Raw genomic sequence first — 24145 nt, forward strand, 5'->3', positions numbered from 1 at the left:
TTTAAGCTAAAAATGAGGCAATACATGAAAGCGAATTTTCTTCCCGCTTAATGTACAAAGACATTGAAATCAACAAACATATCATTTGCATCTCTCTATGCACGCTAATTAAAGAAGCATCGTAGATTCAAAGGTAAACATCATAAAGAGAAGAGATTCAACTGAATATAGAACAGAGGACGAAGTGACCTCTTTTCAGTGCCAAGCTTTAGGACATATTGCACAAGCATTTAAAAATAATGGGAAAGTGTAAACACTAAATGTTCTCTTAAATGCCTTTAAAATAAAAAAGAGGATTGCATGAAAGCAAATTTGCTTTACCAATTAATGTAGTACATTGAAATCAGCAAAGGAGTTAAAATCCTTCAACAGAACAATGCTTCCATAGTGTTAGATGAGATTAAAGTCATAAGGCAATACTAATTAAAACATAATTTATTGTAATGTACTTGGCGGTCATCAAATAGTTGGAACCCAATCTCTGTCATCAGCAACATAGATCTGTACCTTATACAAAAAGGATATGACCATCTCATAAGATGTCTTATCTGTCACCCCCAAAAAAACCCAAAAAAAACAGCATAGTCCTATTTACGCTTGGACTTGACTTCTCATACCATACTTACTACAAGTGGCCTAAGACACCAATAACAAAGAAGGGAATAGGGTATTCAAAATGCCTAAGATACCAAGAGGAGCACAACAATAGAAGCAAATAGGAGAAAAGGGTACAAATATGAATTTCCAAATGAGGGAGGGAAAGGATACAAGACACAAAGCAAGAAAGGAGAAAAAGAACAGCATAAGGATAAAATCATAAATATAAAAAGAAGATATACATCACAGAGAAGAGGCTATGAAAGAGAGAAGAGGCTATGAAAGAGAGAAGAATAGCAATAGCAAGGATCTGATGAAAAGCATGAAGAAGAAGAAACTTAAAAAGGGTAAAGATAAGAATGTGAAGAAGATAACACGATAGAATATTCTGAAGATCACAAGGACAAATTTGAAGAACATGAAAAAATCTAAAGAAAAGCAAAATGAAGAATATGAAGTAACTTCAGTGCTTGTGAATGAAGCTTGTGTCTTCATCTACTCAAGAATCCAAAAAAGCAAGTGGAAGACAGGGTTGAACAGTCCAAGGAAATAAAAAAAGAAGCCAAGAAGGTGGTTGCATATAGACATCACCATGAGAGACACGACAATCAAGGAGGCATAGTGCAGAGCATCTAAAGAACAATGACTAGGGGGTACTTGGAAGCAAAGAAGTAAACACTACAGATATGCTTGGCATCAGAAGACAAAATGATGATGAACCTACATGGAATCAACGAAGCAATGGCTATAGAGATGAAGAGTGTCACTAATAGGGCAACCAAAGTTACAAAATTCATGATTCGATTGCAATAAATCATGGATCAGCAAGAAAACCAATTTTTTCAATTCGAAGTAACTATATTTTCATTAACTCAGTCATTTATTTTGGCCCATATACCGTGAATAAATCCAATTTTTGGGAGTGTTTGGCAATTTTTTAGAACTGTATATTGTGATTTTTCATTTTTTTCAAAAGCCCTAACACTAAATCTAACCCATTAATTGTGCTGTGGTTTTCAAAAACCTTAACCATAACCAAGTTTTTTCTTGATTAAATTGACAATAATCAAAAAAACCTTAACTTTTTAGTTAGTCAATTCATTGCCAGTAAATATATTTCCCACTATGAGGAAAATTACTGACCAATAAGGGAAGAGGTAGTCCATGCCCAAGACACCAGGAGGGGCACTGCAATAGAGTTCCTAAGAGAAAAGGATAAAAGACTAAAGGTACAAGCATTTTCATCTTGAAGGAAAAGGAGCACAAAATATTATATTAAAAGGGTCTTTGCCTAATTAATTGTTTAATTACTTAAGTCCCTTTTCACTCTAGCTACTTAAGCTTACTTAGGTCATGTATTTTTTTGAATCTCAAGTCATGTGATGACAATATATGTCATGATCTATATTTATTCTCTCCTAGGGTTTCTCTAGGTTGCATTTTACTTTTTCTTTTTATAAGAATTCTTATTGTATTATTCACTTAATTGCTATGTTCCACAAGGACACGTCCACTAGCTCCGTATTCCTGTTCCTGTATTAGAAACATTTCGGGGATGGGACAGCTAGGAAACGTCCCCTCCCCATCCCCTTACCTGGCTGCAAACAGTAAACGGTTCGGGTACGCATCGGAAACTAGTAGGCAATGTTGGAGAAAGCTAGCCATCCCCTACGGCCCAAGCTTCGTTTGGATGACAAAACAGAAAAAAAATACTCCACCCCTCTAAACCTAAACCTAAACCTAATCTTTCCTTCAAATCAACCAAAAAGAAAAAAAAACTCATTCATTCTAACATTTGCAAAGAAAGAAAAGTGCAGCAAGCGAGGAGCAGCAGGTGGTCAAGTATTGAACAACAATTGAAAGAGGAGTCTAGAGAATCAAATATTCTACACTAGAGGCAAAGTATTCATCTTTCAATTGTTTTGGCATTTGTTTTACATTTTTTCAAGTTTTCAACACATAGACAGGGCATTGTGAGTTCTTTTCTCTTTTTTTTTCTATATGAACTTGAATCTCCCTTTAAAATTATTATCCAAAAAAATCATGAGCAACAGCGGGAGTAGTGATAGTGAGGATGTTGAAGTCCAAATGCAATAAAGCAGACTAGAAGTATGGCAGCTATTTGGGGGTCTTCAACTTCAAACCCATTTAATTGTCCTTCCAAACTCCTCAAAACCTATCCAAAAGGCCCATTCAACCCCAACAAATCTCTATTACAGTTTGCATCAAGGGTTGATAAAGATAAGAAAAAAAAATCAGGGGGTAGTAGGTTATGGGAGTGCCATTTGTGCCACAAACAATATAGGAGCAGCTATACTAGAGTTTATTGCCATCTTTTGTGGATAGGTGGTCACCGGGTGAAAGGTTGCAAACAAATAACTCAAGCTGAGAAAATTGAGGCAACTAGACTGCATATGGAAGGGGAGGCATTAGCTAAAGGGATTCCATTGGAGAATGTGGAGCCTAGTGTGTCAATGCCTACAAGATCTGTGAATGTTGCTTCTCATGGGGGAGAGAGTTCTACTACTTCTAATAGGGGAAAGAAGAGAAGTGCTAATGTTGCTGATTTGTTTAACATATAAGCAAAAGATGTGGCTTAAACCTCTATTGGTAAGTTTTTTTATGCTCATGCCAACCCTTTCATGTCTCACGATCACCATATTTTAAACAAATGTTCAAAGATGTTCAAGCTACTGGTCCCTCATTTGTTCCACCTAGAGAAAGTAAGCTATGCACCACCCTTCTTGATAGAGAGTACCTCCATGGTGTGTTTTGATGGAAGATTTGAGACAAACATGGATAACAGATGGATATTCCATAATCACAAATGGGTCGACCGATATCAAACATTGGCCACTCATCAGTCTTATTGTCACTAGTTCAGCAGGCTCTTATTTTCTTAGAGCTATAGATTGTACAGGGAAAAGGAAGGATGCAGCCTTCCAATTTGAGATTTTGAGAAAAGCCATAGAGGAGGTTGGAGCCTCTAATGTTGTGGAGGTAGTGACCAATTCAGCCCGTGTGTGATGTCAGCTGGGTTAATAGTGGAGGGTGCTTAAAAACACTTTTTCTGGACTCCATGTTGTGTGCATGCATTGATCAACACCTTGAAGGACATTGGGAAGATAGATTGGGTGAAGGCAGTGGTGTCAGAGGCTAGAGATGTGCAAATGTTCATTTGCAACAATCATACTTCACTTGTTTTGTTTAAGGCATTTTTGAAGAAGGAATTCCTCAAGCCAATGGAGACTACTTCATTTTATTAGAGAGGATGCTTGAGGTCCAAGAGGCTCTACAATCAATGGCAGTCAATGCAGAGTAGGGTAGATGGCATGAGGCAAGCACACCGAAGGGAAGTGTGAAACAAATAATCCTTGATGATAACAAATGTTCCACAATGAGGTAAGAAAATTGGCATTGTTGATTTTATTATTTAATATTTAAAATGTTAATTTAATAATTACATATATGTTTTAACTTGTGAAACAAGTCCATTCATTTTTATGATTTTAATTTTTGCAACTTGTTTGCACTTGTAGATATGTTTGCTCCTTCATTGAGCCTACTGTGTGAATGATTAGATATGTTGATACTGACACTCCTAACCTTGGAGAAATTTTTGAGACCTTTGATAACATGCTTGGATAGATCAAGCAAGCAATTCATAGCAGGGACCTATTCTGATGTTTTCACACATCGCCCCATTGCAAATGGGAACCCTCTCTTTTCACCAAATAAACCAAGTCTTTTGTGGTCAGTGTCATCTCCCGACCCTAAGGAATGAGTTATAAGGTCTTGTTGGTCAAGATTTTGGCCTTTGGAGGCGATGAAATGCCTAAGTATGGAATGATTTTTAAAGAGTATAGAGCCTTGACAGTTGTCGTCAAGTCAAAAAATAGGGTCTTCAAAGTATTTTCAAACTGTATTGTGTTTATTGATTATCCTTTAAACTTTGCATTTTCTTAACTTATGACTTGATTGATACTTGTAAGATTACAACGTTTTCTTGTCTTTTCAGGACTAATGCAAGAACAAGACTTTAGATGCTGAGAAGAGGACATCATTGAGTGGATGATATCATCGTCCAAGGAAGAGATTGCAATGATAGAACAAGGAATTCACTAGCAGAAGGATGAATTGATGCAAATTTGACTAAGTATTGAAAGGTCTACATGAAGGAATGAAATTGAATAGCCAAAAATTTGGTTAAGTATGGGAAAAATCCTTTATAGAGGTGGATTTGTGCTCATGATAGAATTCCTCCCTCACCTCAAAACCCTCCTCGAGGTCTTATTTGTGCTCTAAGAGTCAGTGCAAGGTAGGAAGCAAGAATTTCTTCCAAGGCAAGGAAAAATCCTTCATGGGGCTTGGTGGTGGTGTTTTTCGATGCTTCTGGCAAAAGTTTCTATTTTTAGCAATGCCTTTTTTTAGCACTTACTATTTTTAGTAAGTTTCAATGCGTCTCAGTTTTGCCAGTTTGGAGTTTGGACACACTTACTATATTTAGCAATGGCTATATTAGTAAGTCTATTTTTTATTTTTTAATAAATTTCATTGGGTCTCCATTTGGCCTAATTTTGAGTTTGGACAAACTTACTATTTTTAGCATTTTCTATTTTTATTAAGTCTTTTTTTGGGCTACAAATGAATTTCGACGATGAAGGATTAGGGAATATCCAGATCCAAGTCAGTTGAAGTGAAGGACCAAAGCGAGGAAATCTAGCTAAGGCATAGCAACAAACCAAAAATCCTTCACTGCTTCCCAAATGCGCCAAGGAAAGGGAATTCATCATGATCAAGAATTCCTCCCTCACCTCAAAATCCTCCTCCAAGCTCAAATTGTGCCTACGGGCACAAATTCCTCACTGCCAAGGATTTTCTCCTAGCTTCAAAAATCCTCCTCTACCTCTCATTTGCACATAGGAGTGCAATTTCGCAGGTGTCAAGGATAAACCCCTTAGGGAAAAAACTCCTCCTTCACTACTCAATTGCGCCTAGGAGCACAATTTCCCTTGTCAAGTGGACTCATGCCTAAAGACATAATCTTTGTGGCTATCTCAAATGCGCCCATGGAAGAGAGGTGACTGGAAACATAAAATTGAAGTTCCTAAGGAGATATTTTGATAAAACATGGCCTTCTTGAAAGGTCAGAATATGATAAAACATCAAGGATTCATCTATCCAATCCAAAGACAACATTAGGACATCAAGAAGCATGGAGACCCAGGGTGAAGAAGTCTAATTCAAGACAATCTAGTTCAAGGCATTCAAGGTTCAAGACCTCAAAGATCAAAGTTCAAGTACAAATGTAGAAGGAAGAATTTATCCGGAAATCCAAATTAAAAGTCAGAAAGTTCTAGTGTGAAAGATTTCAAGAATGACAAAATTGTCAACAAGAGAGTCCAATCCATTTCAAGAAGGTGAATTCTCAAGCAAGTACATGGATGGAAGAAGATGATCAAGGAGAGACAGTTTCAGAAAAGTCAATCAAAGTTAGAACCTTGATCATAAAATTATGCAATTTGAGAATATTGCCCGTGATGAGTTACCGAGTCTACATGGCACCCAACATGCTAACGTGGCGCCTACTCACCTTCACCGGCCAATCACGTGTATTCAAGTCGACGTGACTAGATTCAATGAACCTGACTTATCCAAGAGAGCTTCTAAAAGGTGCTAATGATATTTTATTATTGGTTTATATTCGAAAGGACAAGTGTCCCCAAATGTAATTTTCTCATTGGTTGACTTGGCCCCACTTTCTTGTGCCACATAAGCTATTGTTAGTAAAACCCTAATTAGGGTTCCATCTTGTAATCTTGACTCTTGATTTTAAATCAATTTTGGTCGTTCATTTGTGGGAGGAGCTCTATAAAAGGCCCTACCTTCTCATTTGTAATTCATTAGATAGCTCATTAGATCAAGTAGAAAGCTCTCGCTCTTAGAGTAGAAGTAGAGTAGAAGGAGAAGAGATTGTTGTAAGACATGAAGGAATAAAGTTTGATTTCATTGAAGTTATGATGGATTCTTTCTCATTTCATCTCGTTGCATGGTGTTCTTCCACTTTCTCAAAATTGTTAGATAATGTGCTTTGATTTCAATGGAGAATGTAATGGTGTTTGATGAATTCCCATGGTTCATGCTTTTTACATCTTATTGATTATAAGTTGCAGTGTAAAGTTAGCCTAAGACACTAAATTTGTGCTAAGTTCAACTGTGGATGGTCATTAGGATTGCATCGTTTTGGATATTCAAATGCACTTTCTCAATGTGAAAATCCTTCAACATCCTTGGAAGATTGCACCAGTTTTTGGGGAGTTGTAGTTGATCTTGGCAAAGCAGGACTTGGCTATTTGGAATTCGTCCATTGGAGCACTATCCATTGATATCATTGTCCTCGGGAGTAGAATAGATTCTCCAACCCTTTCCCCTTTTTACTTTCAGTATATTTTTGGTCTCTTGAAGAGAGAGGCACAAAATTGCAATATTTGATGATCAAGTTCCAGCCATAGCAAGGAAGTGAAAGAATGATCCAAACGTAAGTCCCTTTGTGTTACCAACATATTACATCAAGCCAAATGAGCTCATATCCAACATAAAGTCGCAAGTTCATAGTAGGAACCTTGGAGTCGCCTCTATGATCTTCGCAATCTTAGCATACGAGGGATCTTTGCTCAAGAGAGGATAGAGTGTCCTTTGGCACTTTATTCTGTGTTGGTGTGGTCATAAAATACCCATCAACAGGACCCTACTTCGGGTTTTATGAGGAGCATCTTAGGCCCACTGTGGCACAACGATGGAACATTATGAACACCTTGCTTCATATGGTAGCCTAAGCTCTCAATCCCAAATGGTATGCACCATGGCCTAGGAGAGTGTCTCCATCTAGCGATGAAGAGATGAAAGAAGGCTTCATGAGGGCCCTTACAAAAATGCATTTTGAAGAGGAATCTACAATAGTTCACAAATACTGGCTTGCAATTACTAGTCCATGTGGTCCAACCTTCAACAAAGTAGAGGCGAGGTCAGATAGAGCTACATCAGCTCAAATCGATCAAATGGCATGGAAAGGATGCACTGGAATTCAGAGTACTTGCAATTTATCTTATTTCAAAGGTTGCCAGTTCCTTTGCTACAGAGAGGAATTGGTCCACATATAGCTTCATCCAATCAATCAAGAGGAACAACCTTACCTCTAGATGATTAGAGAAGTTTGTGGTTGTCCATAGTGCTTTGCAGCTACAAGATCACCAAAATCCTAAGTATTGTCAAACCCCAGACTTGCATTGGGATGTTAAACCCAAAGATGTTATGTAGATTGATGAGGAGACACTTGAGGGATTGGTTGGGGTTCCATTGGTTGAGGCAGACCCATATACTAGCAGTGACTCAAATTCAAACTCCAATTTTGATTTAGACTCTTAGACCTGCCATATACTGATTAGGGACAGCTATATATTTTCTTAGTTCTATGTTTATCGTTTACAGTTTGTCATTTCATAGTTGAAACTTGGAGCCTTTGGGCATTTTTGTTATAATTCTTATATAATATGTATGCACTATTGCTTCCTTGGTTTCAATATGGAGTGAGCTATGTATCTAGATTTTGTTCCTATGTACTAGGCAAATGCAGCAGCTCGTTATCCATGCATTTTGATGAGATAAGAACTTACCATATGGACACTCGTGCATTCCTATTTTGTGGTGGCAACCTATCCTCAGTTGATTAGTTCCTCCAGACTATCGGAGGTCACTCATGCAAATTGATGTGCCATCTATACCTTCAACTATCAAATTAGTGCCTTTGTTTGTCATTTTATCATTATTTGAGTAGTCTTATTGGGCTCACTCATGCAGATTTTTGTCTTCTTGATCTTGATCATCATTCTAATTTCAAAGGATTTTCTTCGGTTTCAACACTATAGCAATCATCTTTCGATAGTTGTTTGCAACTTCTTTATGCTTCAATGGCATTCTTCATGTTCCTACTCTTTTTGGGACATTGTTCTAACGGCTTCTTAGTCTTATATTTGTTTTCCTCTCTTTTGGAGAAGAGTTTTTCCCATGAGTTTTTCTCATTTTGTTCAATTATGAGAGATCATTTTCATTTATACATGGGTACATCATGAAACCTACCTACCAGTAGCTACTCCCTAAGTTGCACCTAAGGGGAAGTGTAAAGAGTAAAAGGATATTAATTAATTGCTTAACAACGTAAGTCCCTTTTCACTCTAGCAGCTTAAACTAACTTAGGTAATGTGCTTTTTGTGTCTCCAATCATATGATGAGGACAAATGTCATGATTTATTTTTTTTCTCACCTAGGGTATCTCTAGGTTGCTTATTTTTGTTTCTTTTTTTATAAGGATTGTTATTGATTCACTTAAATGTGAGGTTGCAAATTCATAACGATTCATGTTTTTTTGGATCAATAGCTCTTGGCCTTCGTAGCTTTGTTTTTTCTCTTTGTGTGGCAAGTGATCCTTGGGAGTTGTAAGGTTGAGAAATCAACTCCAACATTCAAAACATAGGCGAGAAAAGAGGAGGAGAACATCAGGAGAAATTTAAAAAACCAAATGAAACAAAGAATATACAAAAGACTAAGGAAGATCACAAAGGAAGTATTTGAACAACATAAGGATCTAATGAAGAGCATAAATAAAAAGAATCCAAAAAAGGGTGTGTGTGTGTGTGTGTGTGAGTGAGGAAGACAAGTATTAGAAGAATAACATAAGCAAGGATCTAATGAAAAGCATGAACAAGAAGAATCGAAAAATGGGTAAAAGAGTAATTTGAAAAAAATAGCAAGGGTGAATCCATAGAAGATCACGAGGACAAAAAGGAAAAACAAAAGGAGAAATACAAAGAAGAGCACAAGGGAAAATATGTAAAATAACACAAGAACTTCTACACTCGTGAAGGAATCTCACAACCTTCATTTACTCAAGATCTAAACATGCAAATTAAAGACAAGGTTGAAGAGTTCAAGGAAAAAGAAAAGGATGCCAAGAAATTTGTAGATAGACATCACCATGAGAGCCACAACAATAATGGAGGAATGGTGTTAAGCATCTAAAGAACAATGACTAGTGATATATTAGGAATCAAAGCCAAGAACATTAGGGATATGCTTGCAATCAAAAGATGAAATAACATCAAGAAACAAGAAGTAAAGAAGCAATAGTTATAATGATGAATATTGTCATTTATAATGCTACCGACAACAAATAAGGGAACAAGATAGTCCACACCCAAGACAAAAAGAGAGGCAAGAATAGAAGCTTTAGGTGAAAAGGCTAGAAGTATGAAAATCGATAAGTCACAAGGAAATAAGGATCCAAAACACAAGGCAAGAAAGGAGGAGGAGAGCATAAGGAGAAACATCAAATGAAAACAAAAAAAAAAAAAATACAAAAGATCAAAAGGAGGAGAACAAGTAAGGATTAGAAGAATAACACAAGCAAAGATCTAATAAGCGCATGAAGAAGAAAAATCAAAAAAAGGATGTAAGGAAGAATGTGAAGATAACAAGGGAGAATCTACAAAAAATCAAAAAGAGATATTTGAAGAAGGAAAAGTCCAAATGAAAAGGCAAGGAAGAACATGAAAAAAACATGAGCACTTTAATGCTTGTAAAGAAAGTTCACAGCTTCATCTACTCAAGATTTAAAGAAGCAAGCGAATGACAAAGTTGAAGAGTCCAAGTGCACAAAAAAATAAACCAAGAAAGTTATAAATAGATATCATCATGACTGTTGCAACAAAAATGGAGGCATAGTACCAAGCATCAAAAGAGCAATGGCAAGAGGTATGTTTGGAATAAAACATTGAACACTATGGATTTGTTTGGCATTAGATGACAAAATGACTATGGACCTAAATGGAATTAAAGAAGCAATAGCCATAGTGATGCACAATGTCAGAGTTGTGGCAATTGTGGATTATGCAGAATAAGACTAGCATAGAGAAAGCATGGTGTCATCAAGGACAAACACTTTTCAAAATTACATATATAGATGAATGGATGATCAAGTACAATTATGATATTATCAAGTGCACGTGGATTTCTGAAAGCCTTCCAATAAACTCTCTTCTCCTATTTCAAAGGCAAAAAATGTTAGTTGGGCTACAATCTCAAGATATAAAGGAGATGGAAAGTTATACACCGACAACACAACATCATGATGTATATGAGGTTATCAAGTACCTAACTTTGGCACACAACTCATGTTTAGATAGAATATTCCCAATACAAATGTTTTCTGATGGATAGAATGGGTATGTTTCGAAATAAAAATATATTTGGTTATTACTATGCCTAATGTGTAACGGGTTTACTCTTTCCAGTATTACCTTTTTGAGTGTTATATATAGGGACAATCTATCATTGTAAGTGATCGTGCATCATGGACTGTGAATAATTTTGATTGAATGGTAAACATGGAGTAAGATAGCAAGTTTAGATCTCATTCTGGGAGATATCTTGGAATGATTCCTTTTGAAATGTTTTAGCGGTATAATCCTACCTTAAAGGTATTTATGTCTCTTTCTACTGTATTGAAAATTATGGTTCATTGGCTCACCATAAATCTCTTGTACTATGCATTTTTCTTATTGTTTAGGATTATTCTTTATATTGAATATTTGTTTATTAACATTTTACCATATCTACCAAGTGGCAAGTCACCAATAGAGCACTGCCGACTCAATATAAAGAACAAGATGAAACAAATCTTACTGATGCAGGGAGAGTACCCCAATGCAAACATGAAAGGTGCCAATAGTGGAGGCTAATAACTGAAACAATAGCAAACACCAAAGCAACAACAATGGTCATGGCAAAAGAATCTACAATTACCAAATACAAAGGCCTATAGTTATTTCATTGATCAATATTGAGAGAGTTCGCTCCATCAATACAGTGACGAATGTTGGAAGACTCCTGACTGTGTGTGAATATAATGATAAGATTTCTGTCTTCATTAGTTATATGCAAGGTATATGCTTGTGGATAAGTGTGCTATACTATGTGGATAAGCATGCTATACTATGTGTATAAGAATAACCAATATATGTTTTGCAAATTTTTTAGTAGTACAAGAAATTCTAAATAACAGTATGAAAAACAATTACAAATATGATTGCTATCTGATTTAAACATGAAAATCAACAAACCTCTATTCCACCAGGTCCAATTCGATTACGAGAAATAAAATTAAGAATTGTTGAGGAGAATTCATCAGGGACGTCTTCCTGCATAAACAAATTCAAAGAGGAAACTATATGATTAGGTTATTAGATAGCATGAAAGGTTTTTAATAACAAAAATAGTGCTCGTTAACACTAGCAACATGGATTGTAGAAAGAAACCTGGATGGCATGGCCTGTGTGACGAATTACTATCATCTGAAATTTGCCTTGCATTTGGCCAATTGTTAAGGATCTACAAGTGATTTTGAAAGGTATCAAATAGTAAAATAAAAACCATTAATAGAAATAAACAGGCATAAAAAAAAAACTAAATCCCAATTATGAAATAGACCTAGAAATATAGATCTTTTATTTTAATTAGGGCAATGACCATATACATTCAATAAAAGACTAGAAAACGTAAAAAATCAGAAAAACAATCAAGGAGCCTTCTAGCAAATTTTGGAAACACAAATCCAAGTTTTCAGGAAAATCAAAAGCACAAAGAAAGCTACTATCTATCCTGTAACCATCACCCACAAAATGTCAAAAATATCGATTATACACATAATCGACAGAATGTCTAAAACTACTGTCTAAACCAGCATTGCTACTAAATAATTATCTAAGTAAATAACTTTTATAAATAGGTCATAGAGGGCATCCCCCAAACAGTTTGAAAATTTTAAACATTAGTATAACAGTAACATAGAGAAGGTGGCACGTGACTTAGCAAGTTCACCCCTACCACCTTGTTGCATACTAATTTCCATCATAGGCTTCTCCCTGGGATCAGCAACCAACCACAGGTATTCATCCCTAACTTTGTCTTCTATAGAAGGTGGCAGGTAGCTTATTAAGGTCAATCCCATCACCTGTTGGATACTAATTTTACCTTTTGCTTCTCCATGTCATCAGCAACTAACCATAGATCTTCATCCCAAACTTGATCTTCTATTAAAGGATTAGTGACAAGGTGCAGGCAAAAGGTTTTGAAGAGATTCTATTGCATGAGGACCTTGGTCATAAATATCATAAACACAGAAAATCTGTTACACAGACATCACAACATCCAATCTAAAATCATCCAAAGTCCCAAACAAGTTTTGAAGGCCAAGGGGCCTACACAAGTTTTTACTGCCACCAAACTTAGACGTTAAGGGCCTTTATCTGCTCCTATTGCTTGACACATAATCATTTCTTTACACACTCATAACCCTAAGGGAGAGCAACAGAAGACCATTAATCAGGGGATGGGATGCATAAGAGAGACTACGAACAGTCCCATGCAATTTAAACATAGAAATGATATTTTTTTCCATAACAGAATGGCCCTCACCACAGTAAGAAAAATCATAGGGACTCGTGTAGTCATTGAAACTTGTGAGTTAGAAAATCCCCATGCGACTTGCACGTTGCATCTATCCAAGTACTCACATTGGTTTGTCAAGTGTTTGCCTAGAAATGCAGTGTCACAAGCTTGAACATGCAAGTCTTGAGCCTACCACAAAAGCAAAAAATTGTGGGCTTTAAAACATGAATTTTCTTCAGTTTTTTTGTCTCTCAGGCTTCGACAGGTGCTAATCAAGCCAAGAGGAGTGATTGGTGTTGCACAGGGACATCTCCTAGATATTTTCAGCCATTCCCATTCCCAAAACATTTCGGGGATGCAAGGAGTCAAGGACGATTAGGATACGTCCCCAAGGCTATCAGCAGGGGGCAGTTGCTGTCTCCAGGATGGCCAACATATGTCTAAATGCCCCACACACAGCCAGCAGCCCTTACAGCCCAACAAAAATGAAGTCAGAAATTGAAAAAAATAAATAAAAGCACGAAAAATTGGGTCAAGGCTGCTTCAAGTATTTTTTTGTACTCAGTTTTGTTTTTCAGTTAACTGTGAATATGAAGACGTATTAGAAAATAGAAACTCTAGATATTCAATTTGAAAAAGGCCATTTTAAGTGGGTCCACCAGGTTGTCAATCAAAGCATGAAATCTAAGCCCTGCCCTTGGACATAATGTGTGAAATCTAAGCCCTGCCCTTGTACATAATGTGTCCAAATTTCTTGAATATCTAAGATTGCATGATCGTGGTTATCAAAGGCAACTAATGTTTGCAATCCTCTCCCTTGTATAATATAAATATTTAAGTTTAAAAGAACAAAAACCATTTTGCCCTGGGTCTTTGAATAGATAGTCCAAATCCAAGTGTTTCACATACTTGGGACATGGTTTGATGAGACATACTAGAAACATGCAACATGTACTTAATTAGGAGATCCTATATCAATAATGCCATGCAGCAGTGATCTATAGTTATGTCACTTTCATAATTATCTTTTTTGGATATCCAAGTTCGAGTGTGAACATAAACATTAAATCTAGTAAGGTTATGCATTTACCCTATGATAGTTGTAACTTGTAGCCTTTGGGCACTTTAGTGTAATTAGTATGTACATTTGTTCAATTTGTGTGTTGCCTCTTATTTGAATTCTCAATTCAGCTGTAAAGTTATGTAATATGGTTCTTTAATGTATATGATAAATGCCTTATATATGAATAATTCAAATTTCCTTTTTTTTCTTCAATTCTATTTTTAATTGCCTCATTGTCTCAAAAACGCATGTTGTCGTCCCTTATTGTCCCAGAAGCATGCCTCATCATCCTCTATTACCCCTCTATCATCTTGAAAATGCATCCAGCTATCCCATATCATCCCTATCCCAAAAATGTCATCGAACATAACAGGTTAGATTTGAAGATTGAATTGACAACAAAGTCCATTTGACCAAAGTATTTTTTTTTTACCTATTTTTTATTTCAAAATTTAAATGCAGAAATCCCTGTTGTTATCCTATCCAAATTTTCTATTTTCTGTTTTCCAAACCCTCCCCACTAGTGTTGTATTTGGTTGTCTTCTTAATGTTTTCTCTTCCATCTTCTTACTATATTTCATGGTCATAGACCCCAAAAACTGCTGAAATTTTCTACTTTTTCAATGTACAGATTTAGCAATGGCGACAAACGGCAGCACCAAGAGAGACCCTGCATAGAAGCATGGCATGCTAGCTGAGGCCAAAGGCACATTGACCAACAACTTTTGTGGGTTTACAATAAGACAAGGAAAATTCAACCTTGCTCGGATTACTAACTAGGATGTAGAGATATGTCCACAAGTGCCAACAGAAGTTAGCAGAGAAATGAATGCATTACTTTCAAATTTTTAGGAGAAGAAAATAGAGAGAGAGAATAGGGGAAGCAATAGCAATGGTGATGAGTGCCAATCCCAAATCATCTACAAATTCTTATATTGGCCCACAAAGTCGATATTCTTCCACTAAGGAGAGTTCTAGTTGTCCACATTCTTCTGTTCAGCAAAATGAACTGGTAAAAACTTAGTTATCTATTAACTGAAGGAAAGATTACATTTATAGAAATGAAAAATACTGTAGCTATTAATAAACTAACTAACTGCTACTGTAGACATTTAAGATGTCTAACAACACTAATTTGACCATTAACAGTACATAGAATTATTATTCTAACACCCTCCCTTATTGGTCATCTATCAAAAACACCAAGTTGCCCCCTGAATTTTACAAATTTATCCGGGCTCAGATACTTGGTGAGAATATCCGTAGTCTGAACTGATCTGTCTTCTAACCAGCTTGCGGCTGTAGTGACAATGAAGTTCAACATGCTTGGTACGTTCATGGAAGACTAGATTTTTGGCCAGTTTGAGCACCCCTTGATTATCAGTATACAAGGGAGAAGGACCTGCTTGTGGCATCTGCATGTCAGAAAGCATCCTTTGGAGCCAAACTACCTCACATGCGGCCTTGACTGTTCCCCAGTATTCAGCTTCGGTAGAGGAAAGAGCCATGGCCTGTTGCTTCTTGCTGCTCCAAGTGATGACACTAGTACCCAAACTAAATATGTACCTAGAAGTGGATTTTTTGTCATCCACTGATCCTGCCCAATCTGAGTCAATATAACCAATCAGCTTTGGATCGTTGCACCTACCATACAGAATGCCATAGTCTGAAGTGCCTTTCACATATCGCAATACTCGCTTCGCTGCAATCCAATGATCATCTTTTGGGGCCGTTATGAAGTGAGAGATGTAGCTGACAGAAAAACAAATGTCAGGTCTAGTAGCAGTGAGGTAGATGAGGTTGCCTACTAGTTGCCTGAATTTGGTTTCATCTACTGCAGGTGAATCAGACTTGGCTGATAACTTCAACCCTTTCTCCATAGGTGTGGAAGCAGGTTTACAATCCTACATTCGAAACTTTTCAAGCAAACTGCGGGCATACTTGGACTGTGAAATAAAGATACTGTCATCAGTTTGCCACACTTTGACACCTAAGCAATAATAGAGAAGCCCAAAATCTGTCATGTCAAAAGCTTGGCACAAGTCCTGTTTGATGGTTGTAACCAAATGTGCTGAATTGCCAGTAACAATCAAGTCATCCACATAGACAACAACAAAAAGGATATCATCACTGGAGAGTTTGACGTACATATTAGTGTCAGAGGGACTGCACTGAAAACCATGTTCAACCAAATACTGATCAATCTTGAAATACCAAGCCCGAGGGGCTTGCTTCAGGCCATATAGGGCTTTTACCAATCTGCAAACCTGATGTTCCTTACCAGGAACCTTGAAGCCAGGAGGTTGAGTCATATAAACTTCTTCTCGCAACTCACCATTGAGAAATGCACTCTTAACGCCATTTGGTGAAGTTTCCATCCAAACTAAGCTGCAATGGCAAGAAGAAGACGAATGGTACTCATCTTGGCAGTAGGAGCAAAAGTCTCCTCGTAATCAATGCCCTCCCACTGTGTAAATGATGAATACTAAGAGGGGGGGGTGAATCAGTATGCCAAAAATCTTTGTACTTAAACACTTTGCAAGACTAGCAATAAACCAGTAAAACAGTTTAACAGACAAACCGGTTAATAAACATGCAAACCAAATAGCTAATAATGCATTCACCCACAGAAGCACAAACACCATAACACGATATTTTGACGTGGAAACCCAAATGGGAAAAACCACGGTGAGATGGAACTCACAAGTAACTATCTGCAGAATAGGAACCAGACCGGTTAAGGTCTTACAATGTTCTTTACCAGAACAGATCCTGTTAGGAATCTCAATCTTTGTTAGGAGATAAGTCCGATTAAAGACTACCTTGCTAGAGGATTTTAGATCCACAGATGTGAACCACCTTGTTAGAGGATTTACAAAAGGCTTTTGGGCCTACCCGATTAAAGGCTACAGACTTGTCAAAGATGTGAGTAATCAACAAGTGTTTGATCTATCTAATAGCACAGACTGCTCGGTTAGATCCTTGATAGCTCGTTCTTAATGCACTCCAGCATTACTTCAGTCTTCTACACATTCATATTCTCTCCAACTCCTCAACCACCTTAAACCCTAGCCGCAATATCAACTATCGCAACAACAACAACTTCAACAACCTAAAACCCTAGACATGATGTCCTTATAAAGGAAACTGATTTCATGTCAGTCCAATAAGATTACATTACAATTTCCTAGGTTCAATGAACCTGGACATACTTGGTAATACATCACAGAAAGCACCGCTACAGAGTCAGCATCGTCAAACAATCGGTGGATGGTAACTCATCACACAATGCCGGTTGGTAACTCATCACAGACTATACCGGTTCATATAAAATGCCGGTTGCCGGTTTAACAAAAATGAAGACTGGTAGAAATGTGTTATGCCGCTTTAATCCCTCGTACCGCTTGAGGTTAATATGCCGCTTCAGACCGGGAAACACATTCTACAAAACACCAATAGTCTAAAGACTATAATACAACATATCGGTTGGAACAAATGCCGACTGTTTTCTAACTTATACATATAAAGAGGGTCTCAATGCAAGTGTGTGTCCATCAATGACAATCACAACATAAACATCAAAAATGCCAACAGTAAAGCCCCGAGCAACCAATCCGGCCTTGTACTTATCCAAAGTACCATCTGCATGATACTTGACTTTATAAACCTATTTACAGCTGATAGGTTTCTTCCCAGGAGGCAAATCAAAAAGAACCCCGTTGTCGGGTAATTATGTCATATTGTAATTAGAAGGCTACGGGTGTTAAGGGTCGGTGGTTACGTGACGGTTGTCGGCAGTTGGCACCGGACAACCTACACCGACACCTATATATATGTACTTGGTTTCCTATTTCAGTGTGAAGTAATTGAGAAACAAAATGATGTTTTGAATGTACTGGCATTTGACATTAATGAATACATACATCCGAGTTCTTTTGTTTACTTGCATTGATGTATGTTGTCATAATTACTACATTTCTGTACTGTTATGCACTATTGAAACACACACCCCTCCGGGGAAAACATTTGGCGCTGTTGCCAAATTGAACTTGGAATGACGGGAACATACTACATGGCACGACAATAATGGGGCAACCAGTGAGCGAGGGGACCAGCAGCAATCCCAAGGAAGAGCCGACGGAGTTGTTCGAAGGAGAGGGAGCACTAACAAGGGATTTCACCTGCATTCTCTAGGCATCCATCGAAACTTACGTACGGAGGGAGGCCATGATCGAGGACATCTCTGAGAGCGCAATGTGGAGTGCCCTTGGCGTAAGTCCGACCGTACATCGATTGATGAACAACTTGCCAAGCTTGCTAGCACAAGCGTTCCTTGCACTCCAAACGCGCCGGGAAGAAACCTACCGCGAGACCCATCGACAGCAAATTTTGCTGCAATTTGAAGAAAGTTGTCGACAAGAGGAGGAACGTGACGAAAGCCGTTGACGAACCTTCAACCCCACAGAAAGAAGGAATTGGTGCCCGTGACACTAAATAAGGATAGAAACCGTGTGCCGAGGGAGGAAGAAGACGCGCACGAGGCAGCAACGAGGACGTTGAGGTTAGAACAACAAGCAAAACGTTGGTGACGACTGAAGAAACTTGTAGAAGAAAGCACAATTGGCAATGATGGCTCGGGTGCTGAGGGTCAAGTTTCCATACTAATAGAAACCACCAGGAAGCGGTTGGGGGACCTTTCCCTGACATTGGAAGAGATTGATGACGGGAGTACTGTAGAACTGAACACACCATACAGAGGTGCCAAGACCAGGAGGGAGGAGGAGACAGAGACCAAGAACAGAGAGGCGGAGGATACCGATGCGACCGAAGGTGTCGGGAGGACACAAGGTCACAGTAGTAGAAGCAATTTGTTCGGTGCAGGCTCATCACACCCTGGTAATCAGAGCAACTTGGTAGGACCCAACGGACCAAATCTCAACGAAGTATCTTCGGGAGGACCAGTGTCTGGAGGAGTTCCTGGAGGGTCAAGTTTGAGTTCCAGAAGGCAGACTGGGCCACCGCCAAGGAACGTGATGGTGAATCGGCAAAAATTGCCCAAGTTCAACGAAGACAGGAAAGAAGATCTAGTACGGCATTGTCGTACATATGAAACAATCTAGTCGGGCAATGGCGTGGCTGACAAGGCGGAATGGGTGGTGCGATTCCCCGCCACCCTACGAGGAGTAGCCATCGATTGGTACTCGGATGCTAATAAAACCAAGCTAACAACTTGGGATGAATTGCACAAAGCCTTCGAAACAGAGTTTCCACTCCTCAAAGATGATAATGAAATCGTGGCAGAAATCCTGAGCACCAAGCAAGGGAAAAGTGAGACCATCCGAGCATATAGCCGACGCCTGAAGGAATTGCTGGGAAAAATAGACAACCAGCCCGGCCATGGATTGAAGAAAAGGTGGTTTGTGGAGGGTTTAAAGTCATCACTCAGAAGGAAAATGAAAATTGTACCCCCCACATCCTACGAAGATGCCTATAACCATGCAATGGACTTGGAAAGTGAAGGGAAGACATCCAAGAAGAAGAAAGACAGATCCTCTAGAGAGGAGGACTCCTCCAACGGAAGTAGCAGCGACGAGGGGTTGAGTAAAAAGGTGCAAGCCCTTCAGAAGGATATGCATCGCATGATGAAGGAATTCAAAAGCATGAAGGGAAGCAGCAACAAAAATGAGGAAGTGTGGTGCGTGGAATGTAAGGAAGGTCACACAAAAGGCTCCTGTCCTAAAAAGGCCTTCTGCGACATTTGCCAAGTGTTGGGACACTCCACCAAAGAATGTCCCTACAACATGAAGACACGGGGAAATCAAGTGCTCTTCAACCAGGGGCAGCCGTCACCCTCTGCGACAGCAAGCACATCGCAACCTCAAGCCAACACCACGGCATCAATTGGCAGTTACAGAGGTAACCGAAGGGGAGGAAGAGGCAACAATAATAATAGCAATAACCGGAGTTGAATGCAGTATGATGCCAAAGGACGACCGATGATTCAGTGTCGGACATGCAACTAGTAGGGACACTTTGCGCGGGATTGCCAAAAAGAGGAGACACCACAGAACTTATGCAGATGGTGTGGTCCTAGAGACCACGATGAGACAAATTGCCCCAAGCTAGGGGTTAATCTTCTCAATATTGAGAAGACTGGTGATAACAAGTACTGGTAATCACCCGTGCTCAGACCAAAAAGGCCACTTATCCCGACCCCCATACGGAGGAGAGATTACGGGATGCAAAGGCGAACATTGAGCGCGAGATGACAGTAGAACGACGGAACAATGCAGAGGTGGTGAGTACATTATCCCGTACTGAAGCCGAAAAGAACATAATTGGGCAAGTCCTCCAGATGGAGGTGTTGATAAGGGTGAAGGACCTTCTAGACACAATGCCACAGCTGAGGACTGCCATTTTCAGTTCTGTACAAAGCACCGCACACGCACCCTCGAGTGTGGCCCAGACGGAAGTGTCGGTCAGCCCCTCGGCTGATCCAATGTTGTTGGCCTTAAATAGTGGTCGGCATCCTGCGGTAGTGGAAATGGGAATCCTCGAGGCTATCCTCAAGGACACCGTCGTGTACAAAGGTTCTGGGGTGAATGTGCTACCAGAAGATACATGGAAGAAGCTCGGGAAGCCAACACTATGGCCACCCAAATTAAATTTGGTGGGAGCAGACCAACACGACATCAAGCCACTCGGCACCCTGATGGCAGAGCCCGTGACCATTGGCACACAACCCTTTCTATTGGATTTTGTGGTAATCCCACTTAAGAAGAAGGTGTATGACGCCATCTTAGGGAGAGGGTTGCTGGTTAGAGCAAAGGTGAACCACAACTGGAAGAAGAACACCCTTTCCATGGAGAAAGGGAGGCAGAAGTACATCATTGACCTGAGGACCCAAGTTGTCGGTGAGGAGCTTGCATCACCCAACTCTGATTCAGAGGACTCAAACAGATGGGAGTGGGATTCCTATGAAGGCAAAGACGAGATGGAACCAAACAATGAAGGAGTGCTTGAACTCGATGGCTGCTCGGAAGATGACATCGTCTCATCGAATGGACTCTTCCACTGGCAAATGGAAGATTATGAAGTGTTTCACCCTACTTGTCACATGCTGCAAATTGAAGAAGAGCCAAGCGAGAAGGAGGAGTTCCCGCCAGAATACAGGGAGTATAAGGAGTGAGACGCAAAAGTAAGTGATGTTCCGGCGTACGAATTTTCAAAGGACAGACCAATGAGGTACGAAGACCCCACCGTGAAGGAGATGAATTTAGGAGACACAGCCACCCCTCGAAATATCTGGGTAGGAGACGATTGGAGCCCGATGCTGAAGGTCGCAGCATTCAAAATCTTCATGGAATATAAGGACATGTTCGCTTGGTCCTACAAGGATCTGAAAGGGGTCCCGCCAAAATTATGCGTCCATCGGATACCATTGGTCTCGGGAGCCCAGCCAGTACGAAAGAGGCCGTACCGAATGAATAAGAACTATGCGGCCAAGGTGAACGAAGAGATTGAACGGATGCTTGAGGCCGGCATCATATTTCAGGTGGAGACAAGTAAGTGGGTCTTGTCAATTGTAATCTCACTGAAGAAGGAGGCCAACCAAATCCGCATTTGTGTGGATTTTCGATGCCTCAACGCAGTCACCATCAAGGATCTGTTCCCTATACCATTCACAAACAGCATCCTGGAGGAGGTGGCTGGCCATGAAATGTACTCATTTTTGGGCGGCTTTTCCAGATACAATCAGATTGCGATAGCTGAGGAGGACAAGTTGAAGACCACCTTTGTGGTGGAGGACGGAGTCTATGCATACAACTGGATATCGTTTGGGTTGTGCAAGGCTCCGACAACCTTCCAGAAGATGGTCCTTTGCATCTTCGATAAGATGTCCGTTGGAAATTTTAAAGCCTTTTTGGACGACTGGTCGATTTTCAGTAGTGAAGACACTCACTCGGTGTTGCTGAGAGAGTGCATGGAGAGATGCCGAAGGGCCAGGCTGGCCTTGAATCCACGAAAATGCAGATTTATGGTACCACAAGGAAAGTTGTTGGGCCATATCGTTTGTAAAGCTGGACTAAAAACTGACCTGGATAAGGTACGGGTAATTGTAGAGATGGAGTCGCCCATTGATGTGACGGAAGTCAAGTCCTTGGGGCATATAGGATACTACCAGAAGTTCATCAAGAACTTTGCTCAACTTTCATTCCCACTGGACAAACTGACAAGAAAGGGCAAACCGTACATATTGGGACCGACACAAGGGGAAGCATTCAAGGAACTCAAGAGGAGACTCGTGGTGGCAGCACCCATTCTGGCCTATCCAAACTAGGACCGAGAATTCCACGTACACATGGATGCCTCGAACTATGCCATTGGGGCTACGCTAGCACAAGAAGGAGGACATGGGTTGGATCATCCCATCTATTTTGCCAGTCGATTGATGTCGAAAGCCGAGAAGAACTACAGTACCACCGAGAGGGAAGCCCTCGGAATGGTCTATGCCATACAAAAATTTCGGCACTACTTGCTGGCGACATCCTTCACCTTCTATGTGGATCACCAGGCGTTGATGTACCTGGTAAATAAACCCAGTATCCAAGGCAGGATAAGCAGGTGGCTACTGCTCCTTCATGAGTTCACTTTCACAATAATTGTACGGCCAGGCAAGAGCCATGTGATCGCTGATCAGTTGTCCCGGATTAGGCCGGGAGAGTCGCCGAAGGGAGTCAATGATGATTTTCCTGACGCGCATCTGTTCCAAATGGCGGCACTACCACTGTGGTATGTGAACATTGGGGAATACTTGTCTACCTCAGTTCCCAACCGGAATGTTACCGAGTGAGAGAAGGAAGCTAGTCTTGATAAGCAGGACATTTCAACTAATTAATGGGTTGTTGTATAAAATGGGACCTGACCAAGTCCTCAGAAGGTGTTTGATGGAGGAAGAGATTTCGGGAGTGCTCCGAGAAGCACACGAAGGGCCCGCAGGAGGTCACATGGGTCCAGACACCACCGCGCGCAAGATATTGCTGGCCGGACTATGGTGACCCACCCTGTATAATGATGCACGGGAATGGGTGGTGGGCTGTGATACGTGCCAGAGGGCAAGGAAACCATTAAAGAGGGACTTTGTGCCCCTCAATCCATCCCATGCCCAGGAGTTGTTTGAACGCTGGGGTCTGGATTTCATTGGACCTTTGAAGGTCAGCAAAACACGGAGATGTCGTTACATTGTGGTGGCAACAAAATACCTTACGAAGTGGGCTGAGGCGTGAGCACTGCCGAATAACTTAGCTTTGAGTACAGCCAAGTTCATTTATGAACAAATTATTACAAGGTACGACATCCCAATCCAACTGACAAGTGATTGCGGTGGGCACTTTGTGAATCATGTGGTCAAGCTTCTCACGACGGAATTCAAGCTCTTTCATTCCTTGTCAAGCCCGTACCATCTGAGGGCCAACAGGCAGGCGGACGCGACTAACAAAATACCGGTGTCGATGATCTACAAGTCCTGTGGAGTTGAACAAGAAGATTGGGAGGAGAAGTTGTCATCGATACTATGGGCATACAGGACCACCTACAAAGTCAACACAGGCCAGACACCCTTTCAGCTAATGTACGGGCAGGAGGCTATTGTGCCGGCAAAATTCATGGTTCTGAGTTTATGGATCGTGATAGAGAATCGCCTAGGAGATATGGAAAGTTTGCGGGAACAGTTGTACGCGTTAGACAAGTTGGATGAACGCAGAATGATGGCTCAATGGGCCACTGAAGCCGCCCAACAAAGACGAAAATTTTGGCATGACAAGCACATCCGGCACACGGAATTTCGTCTAGGTTAGTGGGTGTTGAAGTATAATGGGCGGAATGAGATTAAGCCTGGGAAATTTAAAGTCCGATGGTTGGGGCCATTTAAAATCCGCAAAGTAGCTGCGAATGAAGCAATTAAGTTGTCAATATTGGCCGACC

General features: G+C 40.0%; 1 protein-coding gene across 1 annotated transcript in view; it reads right to left on the reverse strand.

Annotated features, from left to right (window-relative positions):
- LOC131072211 (uncharacterized) overlaps positions 1–24145 on the reverse strand; it is a 135231-nt gene that overhangs the window by 459 nt on the left and 110627 nt on the right. Inside the window, exons 11-12 of the mRNA XM_058008299.2 lie at positions 11967–12039; positions 11772–11849 (exon numbers count right to left, since the gene is read on the reverse strand). Coding sequence (XP_057864282.2) covers positions 11772–11849; positions 11967–12039 — 151 coding nt within the window. The remainder of the gene's footprint in view (positions 1–11771; positions 11850–11966; positions 12040–24145) is intronic.

This window comes from Cryptomeria japonica, chromosome 6, assembly GCF_030272615.1.
Source record: "Cryptomeria japonica chromosome 6, Sugi_1.0, whole genome shotgun sequence".
Classification (NCBI taxonomy): Eukaryota; Viridiplantae; Streptophyta; class Pinopsida; order Cupressales; family Cupressaceae; genus Cryptomeria; species Cryptomeria japonica.